This window comes from Mus musculus, chromosome 1 (genome assembly GCF_000001635.26).
Source record: "Mus musculus strain C57BL/6J chromosome 1, GRCm38.p6 C57BL/6J".
NCBI classification, from domain to species: domain Eukaryota; kingdom Metazoa; phylum Chordata; class Mammalia; order Rodentia; family Muridae; genus Mus; species Mus musculus.
Window position 1 is genome coordinate 156,392,532 of NC_000067.6, and position 19,581 is coordinate 156,412,112.

The 19,581-nt window shown below is 43.2% G+C and overlaps 1 protein-coding gene across 3 annotated transcripts in view; it reads right to left on the minus strand.

Annotated features, from left to right (window-relative positions):
- Axdnd1 (axonemal dynein light chain domain containing 1) overlaps nt 1-19,581 on the minus strand; it is a 90,762-nt gene that overhangs the window by 62,117 nt on the left and 9,064 nt on the right. For all 3 annotated transcript variants that reach the window (XM_030243577.1, NM_001346967.1, XM_030243584.1), the window contains 6 exons: nt 10,300-10,414; nt 7,651-7,736; nt 5,961-6,017; nt 4,909-5,011; nt 2,901-3,022; nt 118-258 (listed from right to left, as the gene is read on the minus strand). In XM_030243577.1, coding sequence (XP_030099437.1) covers nt 118-258; nt 2,901-3,022; nt 4,909-5,011; nt 5,961-6,017; nt 7,651-7,736; nt 10,300-10,414 — 624 coding nt within the window. The remainder of the gene's footprint in view (nt 1-117; nt 259-2,900; nt 3,023-4,908; nt 5,012-5,960; nt 6,018-7,650; nt 7,737-10,299; nt 10,415-19,581) is intronic.

The following is a 19,581-nucleotide window of genomic DNA, read 5'->3' on the forward strand; positions in this document are numbered from 1 at the left end:
GCCCTGAAGGCAAAGGGGCCTCTGCCTTTCACTACTGTTCTCTGTGGTTAGCATTTCCTACAGGTAAAGACAAGGCTCTGGCTTCGGCTTCCTGTTGAGAAGCCGCCACGTTTTCACCTGGTCAGTTCTTCAATCACGTTCTTGAAGTTATACAGTTCTTGTAAGATGCGCTGGTCCATCATCCGCTGAGTCACCAGGTCTTTATAGAATTCAATCATCTGCTGGGCGATATGGTCAAGCATTTGCACATACTTCTCTCTGTGGGAGAGACAAAGGACGGGCGGGGACGTAATAGGCGGGAACCCAGGCTCTTCTCTGGCAGCACGCACACAGAAAATTAACAAGTACCTTAGAACCAAAGACAAGACGTGTCTATTATGAATATAGATTATATATGAGTAAAGAAACAAAATAATTGTTTTAGTTCTAAATTATAAACCCTTTTGAGAGGAACCACATCGCAAATCTCTCTTTATATCAATAGCCAGAGTGCCTGAGTAGAGTAAGATTTTTTATATAGTTGAACTCATAGATGACATTTTCCTCAAACTGACTAAATGTAAAAAGACACGTAATAATATGTAAGAATGGTTAGGGTGCGCTCACTCACTCAAAGCGGCAGTGCTCTCGGTGCTGTACTTGTGACTCACCAGTCTCAGCTTTGTGTGGGGGTTTGCCCACAGGGCTGCTGTCCTGCTGCTATCCCACAGGGCTGCTGTCCTGCTGTTACTCCAGCCTGGTGCTCCTCAGAGTGTTCTATTTACCCCTCTCCTTCTAGCCCTATCTAGCCCTTCTGGCCCATCAGCCAGCAGGAAGAGGAAATTCACACTGATAACTCACTCTAGAGGAAAATCTTGTTGGGCCGGGGATGTGGATCAGCGGGTAAGGGCTCTTACTGTACCAACCCTGTGACTTGGTTGAGTGGAAGGAGAGAACTGACTCTGTAAAGTTAACCTCTGACCTCCCTGTGCCCTCATACACACATGATACACATATACAACAATAATAGTTTTTTTTAGAAGAAACTGATAGGCTGAATATGGTGGTGCATGCCTTCAATCCCAGGACCTCCCACACACTAGAAGGCAGATCTTTGTAAGGACAAGGACAACCTGGTCTACATAGTGAGATCCTGACTCAAAAAAACAATTCAGTGCATATTTAAAACCAAGTTGGAGGCCAGCCTGGTCTACATAACAACTGCCCAGCCAGCCAGGATTGCGTAGTGAGATCCTGTATTTAAAAGAGAAAGGAAGAAAAAGAAAGAGCTGTTCAGAAAGCAGTCCCCCGTTCTACAGAAAATGAATACAGATGTACTGTTTGACCACTGCATTCTTTCAGCTTTTTGGACAGAACCAAAGTTATAAGAAGGATTATTATAGTAACAATGGTATTTATCATCCTCACCATTAATAACTGCATATAATGAACAACTATTTCTGCTTTCCTTTTTAAATTTAACCTAGTCATTACTATGCTGAGATAGGGCTGTGTGTACTCATACTACAAAGGCGGCATGGTACCTGTGGAGGTCAGAGGGCAACTGTCAGGAGTTGGTTCTCCTTCCTTCGTGGACTTCAGGTCATCAGGCCTGTGTGGCAAGCACTCTACCCTCCGGGCCTGTGCTCACTCAGCTCTGTGTTCTCACTGAAATTTCGCCACATTGATCCCAGGAGTCCCAGGCCAACCTTGGCTATATAACAAGTTTGAGGCCAGCCTGCCCTATGTGAGACTCTGTTTCAATAATTAATCAGTTAGACCTTCCCACTGTCCTATCAAACATCTCAGTACTTGACACAGAGTAGGCACCCAGCGAGACCACTGGCTTATGAGTGGCTGGGTCCATGGAAACCTTCCGAGTGGCAACTTTCTTCACTCAGATGAGAGAACAAAGGCTCGGACTTTTGCAGAGAGCTTATGGCAAGATGAGCATCTCACTATAGAAATTAAAACTAATCAAAAGTTGGTTCCATAGAGATATGTTTGTAGCTTTCTCAAAAGTATATACAAGCACAACTCAAACACATTTTAAAAGATGCATATGTGGCAATAGTATAGAATGCTATTACTGGGGCTGGTGAGATGGCTCAGTGGGTAAGAGCACCCAACTGCTCTTCCGAAGGTCCAGAGTTCAAATCCCAGCAACCACATGGTGGCTCACAACCATCTTTAACAAGATCTGATGCCCTCTTCTAGAGTGTCTGAAGACAGCTACAGTGTACTTACATATAATAAATAAATAAATCTTTAAAAAAAAAGAATGCTATTACCTTGTATAATTAATAGGTACTAATAAATATACAACTTTTTTCTTTTTTTATTAGATATTTTCTTTATTTACATTTCAAATGCTGTCCCAAAAGTTCCCTATATCCTCCCCACTCTCTGCTTCCCTATCTACCCACTATTCCCACTTCTTGGCCCTGGCGTTCCCCTTTATATACTGGGGCATATAAAGTTTGCAAGACCAAGGGGCCTCTCTTCCCAATGATGGCCGACTAGGCCATCTTCTGCTACATATGCAGCTAGAGACACGAGCTCTGGGGGGTACAGGTTAGTTCATATTGTTGTTCCACCTATAGGGTTGCAGACCCCTTCAGCTCCTTGGGTACTTTCTCTAGCTCCTCCATTGGGGGAACCTGTGATCCATCCAATAACTGACTGTGAGCATCCACTTCTGTATTTGCCAGGCACTGGCATAGCCTCACAGGAGACAGCTATATCAGGGTCCTTTCAGCAAAATCTTGCTGGCATATGCAATTAAAAACAAACAAACAAACAAACAAACAAACAAACCAAAGCACTATGGAAAATGTAACATTTAAAAAAAAACAAAAAACAAAATTAATTATACAGCTTTTGACATGGGGAACCTGGAACATTCCATTAACAGCTCTAACCTGATTTTTGACAGCAGCTCTCCTCTGTCTGCACAGTCTACGCTGACCTGCCGGATCAGCTCATGAAACACTGTGTTGTAGATGCTCTGCTCCCTCTTCAGCACGTTGAGCAGCTGGTGCATCTAGCAGAGGTAAGCCACAGGGTTGGTGCTAGCACAGGCTATCTGCCAAGTCATTTTAAGAGGCAAATACGCTGAAAGTGAGCATGGCTTATAGAATCTTGGTGACTTACTGCTCTTTCATTCACAGATTTACATATCCAGAAATGACTTTTAAAACCTAGCTAGTTTTGGATGCTTTTATGTGATGCACAAAATTATTTAATGGCTGGGCTGGTGAGATGGCTCAGTGGGTAAGAGCACCCGACTGCTCTTCCGAAGGTCCAGAGTTCAAATCCCAGCAACCACATGGTGGCTCACAACCATCTGCAACAAGATCTGACTCCCTCTTCTGGAGTGTCTGAAGACAGCTACAGTGTACTTACATATATTAATAAAGTAAATTTTAAAAAAAAATTATTTAATGGCTCCTGAATTGTACCTACCAGAATAAAGCCTGATCCCAATCATGAGTCTGCATCAGAGACACCCAAAGGGAGACAGAGTCTATAAACAAGCTAGCCTGGGGATGGCAGAGCATCACAGGGAAGAAAAGCAAGCAGAGGCTGACACCTGCTTGAGCCTGACCTGTCTAAAGCAATGACAATGAGAAGCACCCTGGGATCCTGGGATCCTAGGCTGAACGGGGGTAGCTGATAAAACCCATTAGGGGAACAGATGGTGAATTATAAAATCTGAATATAAGCTGATACCATCTTATCTATCACATAATGATCAAATCCATGGTTAACAGAGTTGCTGGCAAGTGCCTTTACCCAATGAGCTAACTTACCAGCCCTCTTCTCTTTTGTTGTTTGTTTTCAGAGAAGTACTTGCTATATAGCCCAGGCTGGGTTGGAACTTGAAACTCTGCTGCCTCAACCCTCAAGTGCTAAGAAGGCAATAGACCTATGCCATCACAACCAGCTACATATTTCAAAATAGCTAAGAGAGCAGTTAGGGACAAGACTCAGCTGATAAAGTGCCTGCAAACACTGGGTTCAATCCCAAATACCACAGAAACCAGGCACGTTGGTGTCCATCTGTAACCCTTGAAAGATGGAGATAGGAGGGTCAGACGTTCAAGGACATCCACAAAAGTTCAGTCACCTTCTGATACATAGCGAGTTCAAGGCAAGCCTGGCTCACACAGATCCCATTTCAAAACAAAACATCTAGTAAAGAAGATTATAGAATGTACCAGTACAAGGAAATGGTAAATATTGGAGGGTATGCAAATTACCCCGTCTGATCTCTACACATTGTATAAGGAAATGTTATTCCACTACATAAATATGTGTAAGTATTATATGTCAGTTAAAACTAAGCAATCGGACCAATCCACTGGAGCCTTGAGAAACCAAAGCAGTGTCGTCACCTGCTAAATAACAATGCTTTAGTCAACGACAAACCAGGTCCTAACCATGGCTCTGTAAGGTTAGAGTAGAACTGAAAACCACCATCACCTGCTACTTTTATTGTCCTCCATTTGTATATAGAGCCTTACCATTGAGCTACAACTGCCTGTGGAGCTGTAGCAATCTATCCTACCTAGGCTTGTGGGTCTGGGTTTATGTGCTATCATGTTTGCACAGGAACGACGTCACCTAATGATACCTCTCTCAGCACACATGGCCAAACAACATACAACCACCAGACACCTGCAGTGTTTGCCACATCAGGTGCTTCCTAAGTACTTTAATGTGCCACTCAATCTCGCTCACTACCCCATGTGGCAGGTCCTAGTATTCCTTCTAACCAATGGGTCGGGAAATTGAGGTGCAAATAGATGAGATGATTTTCCCATGCTGCTCACTAGCAGGGGACAGAGTCAGATTCCAGACCACACTGTGCCTCCCAGGCACACACTCTCCTTACCCACGGAGTTACTCTGATGGGCATGAGGTTACCTTGGTTGGCCCTACATAATTCTCATTTTCTATTCCAGCCCTCTCCAGCATGGTGTCCATCACGTTGCTCAACTGGACCACTTCTACTCTTTTATTAGGTTTCCTGAAGATCAAAGGGACAGACTGGTTAAATAACATCTCATCAGACCATCTTCAGATCCCAATAAAAATATAAAACACTTTAGGAAATATATATATATATATATATATATATATATATATATATATATATGAATACTAAGGACAATTTAAAGGGTTAGGCCCAGATATGTTTATTTAGAGGTATACCAGTAACATAGTTTAAAGCAATGAAAGTGAAAATAGTGTAATTTTTTTCTTACAAAAGATAATTCTGCCAGGCCGTGATAGCCCACACCTTTAATCCCAGCATTTATGAGGCAGAGACAGGTGGATCTCTGAGTTTGAGGTCAGTCTACTCTATAGAGTAAGTTACAGGAGAGCTGGGACTACAGAGAAATCCTGTCTCAAAGAACTAGTAAAAATAAGTATTTTTCTATATTTTATATTATTGATATAGTAATTAATTATATATAAGTTAAACATTAATATGTTGTAATAGAATTGATATATTAATAATAATGATAATTATATTATAATAATAGTTATATTATTCTAGTCATCATTATTATTGTTATTGTCATTATTATTGCTAATCTCACCACCAAAGATACTGTATAAACATATATAAGGGATCACAAGAACACAAAGAAGAGGAGGGAACCATAAATACCAAGCTTTAACCCTGGGTCATTCAGAGTGACAAAAGAAAGACAGCAATGCAGAAAGATCCTAATGATGTACAAAATATAAAAGCACATCATAGCACTCGCGTGCCACGCTGTGTACCCTATTTGAACATGCAATTGGTCACAGGAACACAGCTGATTAAATGAGGGTCTTATAGGCAACTGGTACTGGCTGGGGTCTCGGCTATGACTTGAATGTTTTTGTATAATAAAATACCAAGAAAAGGAACATGTGTATGTAGTTACTCTTTCCAAGAAACACTTTAGAAAATCATCTGTACTTACATGGATGGGAAGAGCAACAACCTGTTCTCACTGTCTGTGAGGAGGGTGGTGTATTTGCTGCAACAAATTAGATAAGAAAAATATTAAAAACAAAAACAAAAAATATTCTAGGGCTGAAGCGTATAAGAGGGTTGTGGAAAACTAGGCCTGGGGGTGGGGGGTGGGGCACAAAGGAGGAAGGACACTATCTGACCTGTCTCAGCATCTTGGTTCCTAAGAGCCATTCTCCACTAAAAGAAACGTGTGTTCAAGAAGTGGAGATGAAAGAAATTATAGCTCAACAAAGCTAAAGTCTCAGTGGAACTTAGAAGCTTGGGCACAATTGTTCAAAGGTCCTTTATGTGCATAGATAATCCATAAATATCCGTACAGAAATATTATGACACTGATCAAATGTAGATCATTTTTTAGTAAAGGATATTTAACTCCATTCCTTGATATGTCAAAATACAAAGATTTCCTTGATTCATTAAAACAAACAAAAAAAGATATAAGTCTGCAATTCTAACACATGGGAGGCAGAGGCAGGAAGATTGGTTTAAGCTCATCTCCTCTACAGAGAGTTTGAGATCTATCTGAACCACATAAGATTTTTTTAAAGCCTTTGAGATGTTCAGCAGGTAAAAGTACTCAAACCAAGCCCAACATGCTAATGCCAAAGACCCACATAGTTAAAGGAGAGACCTGACTCTCAAAACCCATTCTCTGATGTTCACACACACACACACACACACACACACACACACACACACACACACAAAACATAAATGTAATTAAGAACAACAGAAGTGCCTTTTGGCATTTTCAATGATGGCATGATGGGCTTGGAATGTCGCTTGATAGAAGAGCCCTTGCAGGCATGTACAAAAACCTAGGTCCAAGTTCCAGTTCCAACAATGGAAAAAGAAATGAAAAATGACATCTGTGAATTTGTAATCCTCCTGCCTCAGCTTCCCAGTGCTGGGATTACAGGTATGCACCATCACACACAACCCAAAGTTCCATTTCTTTAAAGATTTATTTTTTCATGTGTACATGTGTATGCCTCGGTGTGTGTATGCATACCACATGCCTACAGATGCCTTCTGAGACAGAAAAGGCCATCAAACTCCCTAGAACTGGAGTACAGGAAGTGCTAAATTGCCATCTGATGCTGAGACTCAAACCTGCGTTTTCTGAAAGGGCAGCAGGTGATCTTAAGTGTTGAGTCATCTCTTTATCCCTAAAGTTCCACTTTTTAAAATACTAAAAATTAAAGGGAAGGAAAAGCTATAGAACTATTTAATCAGGAAAACGCCAAATTCTTGTGTTCCTCCCTTGGAGTACCTGTGACTATCAAGAGTTCATTCTTGCTTTACCTTAACAAATCTATATTCACTCTGCTCTAAAAATAAACAGAAGGAGGAAGAAGAAGAGAAGGCAATAGAAAAAGAAAGGAAAAATAAGAAAGACAGAAAGGAGAGAGAGAAAGAAAGAGAAAGAGACAGAGAGAAAGAGAGAGAGAGAGAGAGAGAGCACCCAAGAAGGGCTTTTTTTTTTTTTGTTTTTTTTGCCTTTGTTTTGTGGTAATCTTCCCTAAACTGTGCTAAGGCAGTTTGCCCACATATCCCCTTACCACATTAGGTTCTTTTAAGTGTGAAAGGAGAACACAGCTCATGTAAGATACTCAACAGACCATCCTGGTACTCACTCGTCATAACACTCCAAACCTGAAACTCCTGTATTTGACACAATATGAAATTCCTCAGGAACCAAAGTGTCTGCTAATGTCTTCTCCTTATAAAGAAAAGGATGAATTTATTAATACATGAAAAACACTTAAGTTACACAAATTTTAGTCCCTATCCCCAAAGGATACTACTATTGAGCAATTGCAGTGGTGAAGGAAAATGAGATTTTGTACAGGCCCAGACATGCCAGGGCAGGGCTGTTGTTAAGACATTCCTAAGAACAGCTTGACCATAAAGATGAAAAGGAATGCAAGGACACAAGCAGGGCTATCTTGTCTGAGTCAATACCATCTGGCTGGAACCTCCCCTCTGTCTATTGCCCCTTGACGCCGGGTAAAGTCATACATCAACTGGTTGCTATGTGAACAAAGATAAGCCCCCAGCCCACAGGAACAAAGTCCTGATGCCCTTTTGCTGACATGTAATCTTTCTGTTAATGTTTGAATGAGCCAATCCCATACCTTTGTTGAAATTCCTCGCACCCCTATCCCTTTTTCTTCCATAAAACCCCCTAACTTTTGAGCCTCGGGGCCGACATCTGTTATCTCCTGTGTGGGATACATGTTGGTCCGGAGCTCTGTCATTAAACTGCCTCATGTGATTACAGAAAGATGGATTCTCCTGTTTCTTTGGGTGCTCTCTCACTCCCAAGACTAGAGTGGGGTCCCCGAAAGGGGGTCTTACAGTGGCATTGGTAAGCTTTCTTGAAATCTGGTCTCACTCACTACAATAGCCCTGCCTAGCTGGAACTCCTATCTAATCCTGCTTCTGCTTCTAAGAGCTGGGTTTGCAGATTTGCACCACCATGCCCAAATGTAAGTTGAGAGACTTTTGTTTTGTTTTTAAACAAGGTCTCTCTATGTAGTCCCAACTGTCCTAAGCATCACTCTGTAGACCAGGCTGGCCTCAAACTCACTGAGATCCTCCTGCCTCTGCCTCCCAAGTGCTGGAATTGAAGGCATGCACTGCCACACCTCATCTTAAGTTGAGAGGGATTGATAAGATAAACAATAATATTAGTAATGTGAGTCGTAGCATAAGCCAAAAACTGCTTTAGGCTGGAAATACACTGTAAAAACAAGCATGGATGTGAAGACAGATTTTCTTCTGGTATAAGTATTACTTGGTATTTAAGAAGGACTGATTTTAAGATCCTTCAAAGATACCAAAATCTAGATCAGTGGTTCTCCACCTTCCTAATGCTGTGACCCTTTAATACAGTTCCTCATGTTGCGGTGACCCCTAACCATGAAATTATTCTCGTTGCTACTTCATAACTGTAATTCTGCTACTGTCGTGAACCATACTATATGCTGGGCAGCAGATGCACATGCTTTTAATCCTAGCACTTGGGAACAGACACGGGCAGTTCTCTATGAAGACCAGATTGGTCTACAAAGTAAGTTCTAAGACATCCAGGGATACACAGAGAGACCCTGTCCGAAAAGACAGAGAAAGAAAGAGAGGGAGAGGGAGAGGGAGAGGGAGAGGGAGAGGGAGAGGGAGAGGGAGAGGGAGAGGGAGAGGGAGAGGGAGAGGGAGAGGGAGAGGGAGAGGGAGAGGGAGAGGGAGGGGAGAGGAGAGGAGAGGAGAAATCAAGAAAAAGAAAGAACCACTGATTTAATGCATTACATAGAACAGTTTAGTACATCTCTTATTTATGTTGTACTGACTCTGGGTTACTATAATACCTCATACAAGTATATTGTTGTCATGTTGAATTATTTAGTGCCAAGGACCAGCCTTGGCTTGGAGAGGAGTTCTGAGGAAGAGGTGTCTGGGAGCAGAGAAAGAAGGACTCAAAGTCAAATTGTGGGTTACAAGATGATGAATTGTGTTCTACTCAATAGGTTTCCAGACAGCCTCTGTAGATAGCTCTTGGCTAATTTCTTTGGTGGAGGAGATTTCAAGACAGCCTAGTTGACTCTGTCACATGGTTATTAGTAATCATTCTTATGCTGGTATATGATGAAAAAAAAAAAAAGCAAGTAGGGCAGAAAGAGTTGCAAAATGTACAGTTTGAAGAGAAAAAGCACACCAGGAAATTTAATGTTACTGCCAAGGCTTGTGATGAAAGGAATAATGTAAAATAAAGTAATTAAATATTGGTCTGACCCACACTGTGAATAACAGGAGAAATGCTCTCAGCACTTGGGAGGCAGAAGTAGGCAGATCTCTGGGAGTTTAGGGGCTAGCCTGATTTACATAGCAAGTTCCAGGATATTTGGGGCTATGTAGAGAGACCCTAACTCAAAATGAGGAGGGGGAGGGAAGGAAAGAGGGAGGGAGGGAGGGGAGGGAGGAGGAGGAGAAAGAAAGCAGAGGGGAGAGACCAAATCATCATCTACAACTCTGAATTTTCCATGAGAAGGGAGAATCTAGTCTTTCCTGAGTCTGTACTTGTGAAATCAGGAAATCCTTACTCATCAAAGCACTTCATTGTGGTCTGGGAAATGGCTTAGAAGACCTTTGACCTTTGCCCAGTCTAGCTACTGTAGAGGAATAGCTAGAAGTATCTGAAGGTAGTGGAGCCCTGCGGGCTGCTGTTACAGTCTGGTGTGGCTTTAGCGTTTAGAGGAACACTTTGAGAAGTCTTCTTCCCCACTTACCTTATGAGGCACCATGGCACTGCTTTGTGACTGTGTTGACTTGTTTGGGGGACAAAGTTTTTTCTCCACGGCCTCTCCTTTCACGTATTTAACATCATACAGGAAAGAAATATCCCTTAAAAATTAAGAAAAAATATGGTTTTAAGAGTCAGGGCAGCAGACCTGCTCTCATTGCCTCGTTTCCCCTGCGTATCTGATTGTTTAAAATTATTTTGAGATGTGGGGAAACAGAAGTATGATTTATGATGAATACAAGTCCTTTGGTCCTTACAACCGCTCTGTGTCAGAAGGTGAGCCCTTTATGTTAGAATGATGATTTATATTAGATTTATGTTAGAATGAGAGCAGTTTACCAACCCAATAGTTTTTGAGATTTCAGTTGTAGCAACGATGCCTGAGCTGCCTGGGGAAACTCTGGGATGGCAGCAGTCTCATTCCACTGGGCTGCCCCTTCACTTTTAGCATCACTGCCATTTAAGGACACGTATGGGGTCCCAGCTGCCCGAACTCACAGCCAGGCCCAGCTTCCTCTGTGTAGCCTCCCCCAGCCTGAAGCCGGCTGGTACAGACCTGATCGCCACTGAGGTAGGGCCACCTGCGGTGCAGCTTTCCGACTTGGCTGGCCTCTTTTGAAGTGTCAGCTGCCCTGGGATTCTGCTACCTGCCGAGAGGCTGAACCTGTCTTCCTGAGACATTCCTGAATAAGCAACAGCCTGGCGAACAGTCTCTTAGTAAACTCTCGGGCCTTGACCAGAGAAAAACTTGTCTTGGCTTCATCATTCTTTTCTTGCCATCTAGTTTCTCTTTCGGCCCCAACCTGCCTTCCAGAAATACCCGGTTCATGTAGGCCGCGGGCCAGCTTATGCCTACAACCCCTCTGGAAATGTGCAGGCTTCCAGTAAAGGTTGCCTAATTAAGGTAGAACAGCACTTGGTACAAACTCTCTGGGCGGGGCAGCTTAAATCATGATGGCATCACTTCACGTGCAGAGGGGAGGAAGCAAGCAAGGCGGGCAGAACAGGCCCTGGCTTGGGTAGGACACTGAAGAACAGGGTGAGACTCCCACACAGCTTTTGGAATCTGCAGCTGCGTACCTAGTTGGTGACCTTGGGTTTAGCATCCAGCAGCAGCTTTTTGGATGGATCCCCCTCTGACCAACCCCCGGGGCCAGAATCCAAGTTTGGAGGGTGAACCTGCTGACACCTGACCAGCACCCCCCACCCCCCAACTCATGGAAGACTGGGCATGAGTCAGGAGCCCATCACATTCGTCCTCTCCACCATCACAAGCTTCCCACTCACGTCACCAACTCTTTCCTCCTCTTCCACCTGGAATGACTCAGCTTTTACCCCACAGTCATTCCTGACAGTTCTATGCTGGAGTCCATCTTGGTCCACTACCCCGGAATCTCATTCCACCTTTGAAAGCTTCTGTAGAAAACGCCCACTGCCCTACTATGACGCTCCTTGTCCTGGTTTTCTTTCTTCCACTGTGATAAAATACTGACCAAAACCAACCCAGGGAAGGAAAAGGCTTATTTGGCTTACAGGTTTCAGACCATCATTGAGAGAAGCTGAGGCAGGGACTAGAGAGGAGCTGTGCTAACTGGCTGGTTCTTCATGGATTGCTCAACCTGCTTCCTTATACAACACAGACACCTGCACAGACATAGCACTGCTTCCAGAGCGAGGACTGCTAACCAAGAAAATGCCCACAGGGGCTGGAGAGATGGCTCAACGGTTAAGAGCATTGACTGCTTTTCTGAAGGTCCTGAGTTCAAATCCCAGCAACCACATGGTGGCTCACAACCATCCATAATAAGATCTGATGCCCGCTTCTGGGGTGTCTGAAGACAGCTACAGTGTACTTACATATAATAAATAAATCTTTTTTTAAAAAGAAAAGAAAATGCCCAGAGACAGGCCCACAGGCCAGTCTGATGGAGGTGATTCCTCAGCTTGGGGTCCACCTTCCAAGGCAGCTCTAGTCTGGGCCTAGCTGACAGAGACTAGCCAGAACATTCATAACATGACTGTTCCCTTCTGACAATCTTCCCTTCACCATGCACTGCTGTTATAGCGTTCTGATGTAGTGAAAGTATAACGTAAAAACAAAATTCTAGGTCTTTAGGCCCAGGCTTGGGAATGTGACCTCTGTGACTTAATGCTCCAAGGTATGCTAATCATAAAACAGATAGCAACTTTCCTCTACCCACCAGCTTCCTGGGTTCAAAGAGTGTTCATTCAAAGAAAGTCACCCTGACCATTGCCGAAACCCGCTATGCAAATGTGCTATTGTTAGGGGCTCTTAAAAACTGTCTTGAGAGATAACCGGAACAATTACCAGGTATTCCTTGTGACTCTTGTGACTTTGCACTTCCTTGGGACTCTTAACTGGTATCTTTGGTATTTTCCAACAAAGCCCTCCCCACTTCCTTGAGTTGTGGTTTCTTCCTTTAAATACCCCCTTATCCAGCTACTCAGGGTGCCACAGTCCTCTACCCCTGCGAGGTGTATGACCGTGGGCCTGAGAGCGCTCTTGAATAAAAGTCCTCTTGCAGTTTGCAGCAAGACCATTTCTTGTGTGATTTGGGGTGTTGCCTCTCCTGAGTCAGAACGTGGGGAAGTCCTCACGTTGTGGGTCTTTCAGTAGCCAGCTAGAATCTATCATCTATGTCTTTCTGTTAAATATCAACCTTCCCAATGTTACCTCCCAGAAGGCATATCATTTCCCTTCTGAAACCATGCCTCAGAGACCTAGTGAAGACTTCTTTTTACAAAGGCAATCTCATCCATTTTCTGCCACTACCTAGAATACTTTCCTGATTTGACCACTCTTCTGTCTGAAACCAGTCTCCTGGATTCTCCCCGTGTTTATGACACTCCTGAATCATCTGTCTACCCCTCTAGAGATGCTCCACAAAGCTGTGTCCTCTACATCCGTGGTTCTCAACCTGTGGGTCTCCACCCCTGTTGGGGTTGAATGACTTTCACAGGGTTTGCATATCAGTGGCAGCATCTGGACACTGGGCTACACTTTCTTTCTTGGCCAAGCCATCAGATCTGCAGTCTGTTTCACCCTCCTCTATTTGCTAGACTGCCCTCAAAATCTCAGCATTGAGACCCAATCCCTCCCTATCCTTTGCCCTCCATACCCAATCTACTGCTAATGCCAATTAATTCTATAGCTGCCTCCAGGTCAGGACAGTGGCCAGTCTTATCATTTCGTGCAAATCTCTAGTCAGATTTGTCATTACTTTTGATGTGGGCTCTCAGGTCTCTAGGGTATGTCCTATATACTTCTAATGTTTTCATGTCTCCATCCCTCCGTCTAACTTTAAAGTAGACTTTAGCCTGACTTATGCTCATGGTCCACTGTCTCTCTCCTCTGCACTGCTGATGCTACAGAGGACACTGGTGGGCTCTGCTGGCCAGGTGTCCTTTCCCTTTCCATCCACGTCTAGTTATCTTGTTTTCCTTTGAATAATTATCTTGCTCCTCTGTTAGGTCTCTCAGAAAAAAAAAATTCTGGGTGCCAGCAAGACACTTCTGTGGGTACTGTTGCCACATAAGCCTGACGACATGCATTTGATCAGTGGGACCCAAATAAAGGTGGAAGAGGAGAATCAACTGCACAATACTGTCCAGTTGATCTAACATTGAATCTAACCGTCACAAGAAGGCTGTGACACACACATCAACACACAAAGCACAATACTAATAAAATATAAATAATATTTTTAAAAGATTATTTAGGTACGCAAGATGCCTCAGTGGCAAAAGCAATTACTGAACAAGCTGAGTTTGACTGCCAGAATCCACAGTGCGGAGGGAAAACCGACTCGGGAAAGTTCTCCTCTGCCCCCCACATGCATACCGTGGTAGAGCACAGACATGCAGTAAACAAATATGTGTAATAATACAAAGCATAAGTAAATGTAGTCACATTAGTGACCTGGGTCGTTTGCATTCAAATATGTCACGTGCAGAGGTCATAACAGAAAAACAGTAAGTAGTATTGCACACATTTTAAAATTTTTATTAGATAGAAACACCCAAAGCATGAAAGAGGGCACCGCAGAAGGAGGACTAACAGAACAAAGCCAAATGGCACGTGTATGAAAACATCCTAATGAGCATGGGATGCTAGCACACACCTTTAGTCTCAGCACCCAAGAGACACAGACAGGTGGATCCTTGCCTGAGGCCAGCCAAAGCTACAAAGTGAGTGAGTCTCTCTCTCTCTCTCTCTCTTTCTTTCTCTCTCTCTCTCTCTCTCTCTCTATATATATATATATATATATATACACACACACACACACACACATACACATATACAGAAAAGAAGAAAAATTAAGAAAAGAAAATGTCATGTTGAAATTTAATAAAAGAAAGGTTTTCCTTTGCTCACAGAAAGTGTGTGTGAAGTCTTTGTGAAGCTGGCCATGTGAATGCTGTGTCTATGTCAAGGAAAAGCAGGCATTTTATATCCTCCCTCTCTTTTTATGTAAATATATACAATTATACACAATTCTACATCTACTACATTCTTACTTAGGCAAGGTAGGTATGCCTTTAATCTCAGAACTTGGGAGGCAGAAGCAGGCAGACCTGTGTGAGTTCAAGACCAGCCTGGTCTACACAGTAAGCTCCAGGTTAGCAAAAGCTAGGCAATAAGACCATATCTCAAAAAATATTTCATTACTTTATTGTTGGTTGGGATGTGTATTTCTGGGAGGGGTGTGTAAATATAGGCACAGATAGATATACCACAGCGCTCATTTGGCAGTTGGAGGGCAATTTGGGGAAGTTGGGATTAGGGATGGAGCCAAGAGTGAGAGAAAGAGTGCCAGTTTATCAGGTTATACGGGTGTTTATTCATAAACAACAATAAAACAAATAGAAAGTGAAATGGGATTGCATTCATTCACACACTCACTTCACTCTCCTCCGGTCTGGCATATGTCGTAGCCTGGCTCTGATGGCTGCGCAGGCAAGGCCCTCGGCATTTCATGCTGTGCTTTGGAGCTTCTGGACACACCAGCCCCAAGAAGGTAATAATAGGAACCAGAGCATATACCCCACAGGAACTTAATGAAATTAGAAAAAAATTATGCCCAAAATGGCATGAAGGATGCATATGCTACATAGTGAAACTGTGGGAGAAGGGAGCAGATATAATAATGTTACCAGATCAAGAGATGTTGGGAACCGTCTCCTAGGAGAAAGGGGCTATCAACTCTGCAGCCATCTCCCGCCCTTTACTTGCAGGCTGGTATTTTTCCACCCTGCCAAGAGACTTGTTTCCTAGCATGCGGTTTTTGCAAGCAGCCCACCACAGCTGAGCACACTCTGATAACATCTCATTCTTTTCAGACATTTCCTGGACTTGCAGTTTAGTGCCCCCAGCTGCTAGTCACTTGTGGTTTAGTGTCTCCAGCTGCACTCATAAGGCTTAGCTTATGCTTATGTGCCCTTAATTGTTTTTCAATAAATGGGACTTGACCAGCAACCTGTCTTGCCTCCATTCTTCAAGTCTCTTGCCCCTTCCATACCACTCTCTCTCTCTTGCAGACCCCGTTGACTGATCTGCCGGCCAGGTCAAAGAGATGCACAAAATTAGAAATGTCATGGGAAAATCCCACCGTATCAGAAGCTCTGGAACATGAGTTAGACAGCTCCAGGGGAGATACACATTCACTGCTTGATTGGATAGCTGCAGCTTGGAGATAGGCATTCCCCTTCTTAGATGTAACTCAGTTGGAGGCCTCAGCAAAATGGAATCGTTTACAGAAAGCAATTCAGTTAGCAAGGAAATTAGGAGTACTCCACTTCAGCTACAACCAGGTTCCTGACCCACAGGCAGCACCTGTGGCCTCCCCCTGCCTTGAAGGAGGCTGATTCAGACCTTGCTGCTACTGAGAATGAGACCACCTGGGGTGGAGCCTTCTGACCTAGATGGCTTTATTTTTCTGTCACCTGCCGCTGCTCTTCTCCAAGAAGCACTACGCTGAGAGGCTGAACCTGTCTTCCTGAGATGTTCCTGAGATAGCCAACAACCTGTGGACTTGGCGACCTAATGCTAAAAGCTCTGACAGACTACTTAGCAACAAAGCATCAAGAAGCCTGGTGTGGCAGGAGATGGGCCTCCCCCCTTTATAAGCACAGACTCTTAGTAAACTTTGGGCCTTGATCAGAAATCTGTCTTGGTCTCGTTATTCCTCTCATACTCTCCCATACAGCTCTGGCCTCCCACTCAGGAGCCCAGTTAGTGTGGCCGCAGGCGGCTACACGCACCAAGGTTGGCCCAGTTTAGGAAAATCCGGTAAAGAAGCTCCACAACATCCAGGGATGACCCCAGCTGGACCACTGCAAGGATGCCAAGTGCGGCAGATGCCATGGACTTCTTAGAATCATGCAGAGAGTTAGACTCAGAGAAGGTTATACTAAAGTACCTACCCATTAAAGTAAGAAATATAATGGAGTAAAGAGACGGTTCAAATATAAATATATATATAAATATTTATATACATATTTATATATACATGTATGTGTATATGTCTATGTGTGTGCATATATATGTATATGTGTGTGGTGTGGTGTGTGTGTGTGTATATATATATATATATATATATATATATATATGTATATATATCCATTTGGAAGACAGAATACCAACCTCCCAGTTAGCTCAGGACCAAGCCAACCATGGAATCCCACCAGACTCTTGTTTGGACAAGCTCCTCACAGACCTTTTTTTTTTTTTTTAGGGCAGGGGGGACCCAATGGCCGGGGTCCCCCTCACCCAGGATTCAACAACCAAGGGCCGAGTGTAGGGGCAAGACCTATGAACAGGAGGCCACCCAGGAAAAACCTAAGAGTGTGAGGACATCCCTTTCAACCTCAGGGACACAATATCCAAATCCCAGAGTAGCTCTACCCATTATACTACCCAATAGCACCACCAAAGTGGTCAAATGGCTGTTGGACATGGGTAGTGAGATTAATGTATATACCCTGGATGAAGGACAGATCCTGAATACAGACAAGATTAAAGGCCACATAGAAGTAGAGGGAGTTGGAGGCAGAGTCAGAACCCCTATAACTAAATTAATTATGAATTAGATTTCGATTTGTACAGTGCCCCAGAAAACATCATACAACTACTCACAATACACAAATTATTTCCAAAATTTTTGAATTATAAAAGAATACCAAGCCAGGCGTGGTGGCGCACACCTTTAATCCCAGCACTCGGGAGGCAGAGTTAGGCAGATTTCTGAGTTCGATGCCAGCCTGGTCTACAAAGTGAGTTCCAGGATAGCCAGAGCTACACAGAGAAACCCTGTCTTGGAAAAAAAAAAAAAGAATACCAAAAATACTATTGGCCACAGTCAAAATTCCACAGGTAGAATTACCTAAAATACCACCCTCCTCCACATCACAATACCCAATAAAAGGTGGGATGGAGGAACTAAAGGACACCAAAGAGACATTATTAAAAGAAGCTATTATAGAACCAACACAAAGCTTTAACTACAACAGCCCCATTTGGCCAGTAAAGAAACCCAATGGCAAATGGAGAGTCACAGTAAATAGATTACAGGAATATAAATAACCTATCAGAGCAGATTCCTGGACAATTGCCAGATGTAGAAGATAGATTCCTGAGAATCAGGCAGGTGGCGCCCAAATGGTTTGCCACAGTAGACTTACACCCCAACTCCAGAGAAATCACCACATTCTCATGGGAAGGAAAACAATACCAATTTACTAGAGTTCCACAAGGATACAAAAACAGCCCAATTATAGCACACAGTGCACTGAGATGGGCTTTAGATTCATTCCACACACCAGGAGAACTAGCAATCTTTTCATATATAGATGACCTTCTTTTGATAGAAAATGATAAACAAGTACTACATAAAACAGTAGCAAACTTAATTGCACATCTAACAAATGAAGGATGGAACATTAATAAAGACAAAGTGAAGGGACCAGCAAAGGAAGTTAAATTCCTCGGAGTACACTGGTCGACTAGAGGACCATCCATCCCCCAAGAATTAACAAATTAAGAAACTTACCAAGACCTCAGAATGAGACAGAAACCCAACAGTTAATAGGTTTATTTGGGTATCGGAGGCAACATATACGATACCTGCAATTGTTGCTCCAACCATTATACAGCATAGTGAGAAAAGCATCTGACTTCACCTGGGGACCACCACAGGGAGAAGCAGTAAAAATGATGTTAGAATATAGAGAGCAATTTAGTAATTTAGTTTACATAAATGCAGATAACACAGTGATAATAGATAATCTCTTCATAAAGGGATATGCAGTTGGAATATATTTGTTAAACAACCACAGAATAAACCAATTGGCTTTTATTGCAAATGCTTCCCTTGGCCACACGCCAAGTATTCACTCTTTGAAAACCCAATATGGACTGCCTATGAAGCACTCTGCACATGCCATGCTATCCTAAGATGGAACCCGGTGGCACTCCGATCCATCATGCCCATTCTCGAATGGGTAAAGGCACCAGAAGAGGCATGGGCAGGGCTGAGGATGAAAGGAAAGGTATTCCAATGGAAATGGTACCTCTCAGAGTTCCTTCGAGGAGCAAACCTGACTGACTGCACAGGGGACGGTACTAATTGTGTCAGAGCACATATTGGCATCGAATAACAAAAGCCAGGTACCAATCACACTCTACACTTCCCCTCTCCAGAAACAGATACCCATAGGAACATGGTGGTCAGGTCAATACTCGCCCTCACTGGTTAATGCTTGGTTTACTGACAGCTCAGCCACCACTAAAAGCAACATGGTGTGCTGGAAAGCAGCAGCTTTCAGACCAGAAGATGGAATGGTACTAATAGAGGAAGGAAAGAGCAAATCAGCACAACAGGCAGAAGCAACAGCAGCCATATTGGCAGCATGCAAAAGTGATAGCAGCCCTATTGGCAGCCGGACAGTCCCATAAGGATGGAAAAGACACCTTTTTACAGACTCTTGATGTGTGGCCAACAGAATAGCAACTTGGTCAGGAAAATGGAAATTAACAGAATGGAAAATCAATGGAAAAGACTTATGGTCTAAAGAAGCTTGGATGGAGATGACTCAAATCAGTACAGACATAAGAATTAAGTCTATGTCATGTAGATGCCCACCAAAACAAATATAATAACTAAGCAGACAGGCTGGCAAGTATGGCGATAAAACTTGAGGCACATTACCAAAGTGAACAGACAGGACCAACAAAACTTAAAATTAAGAG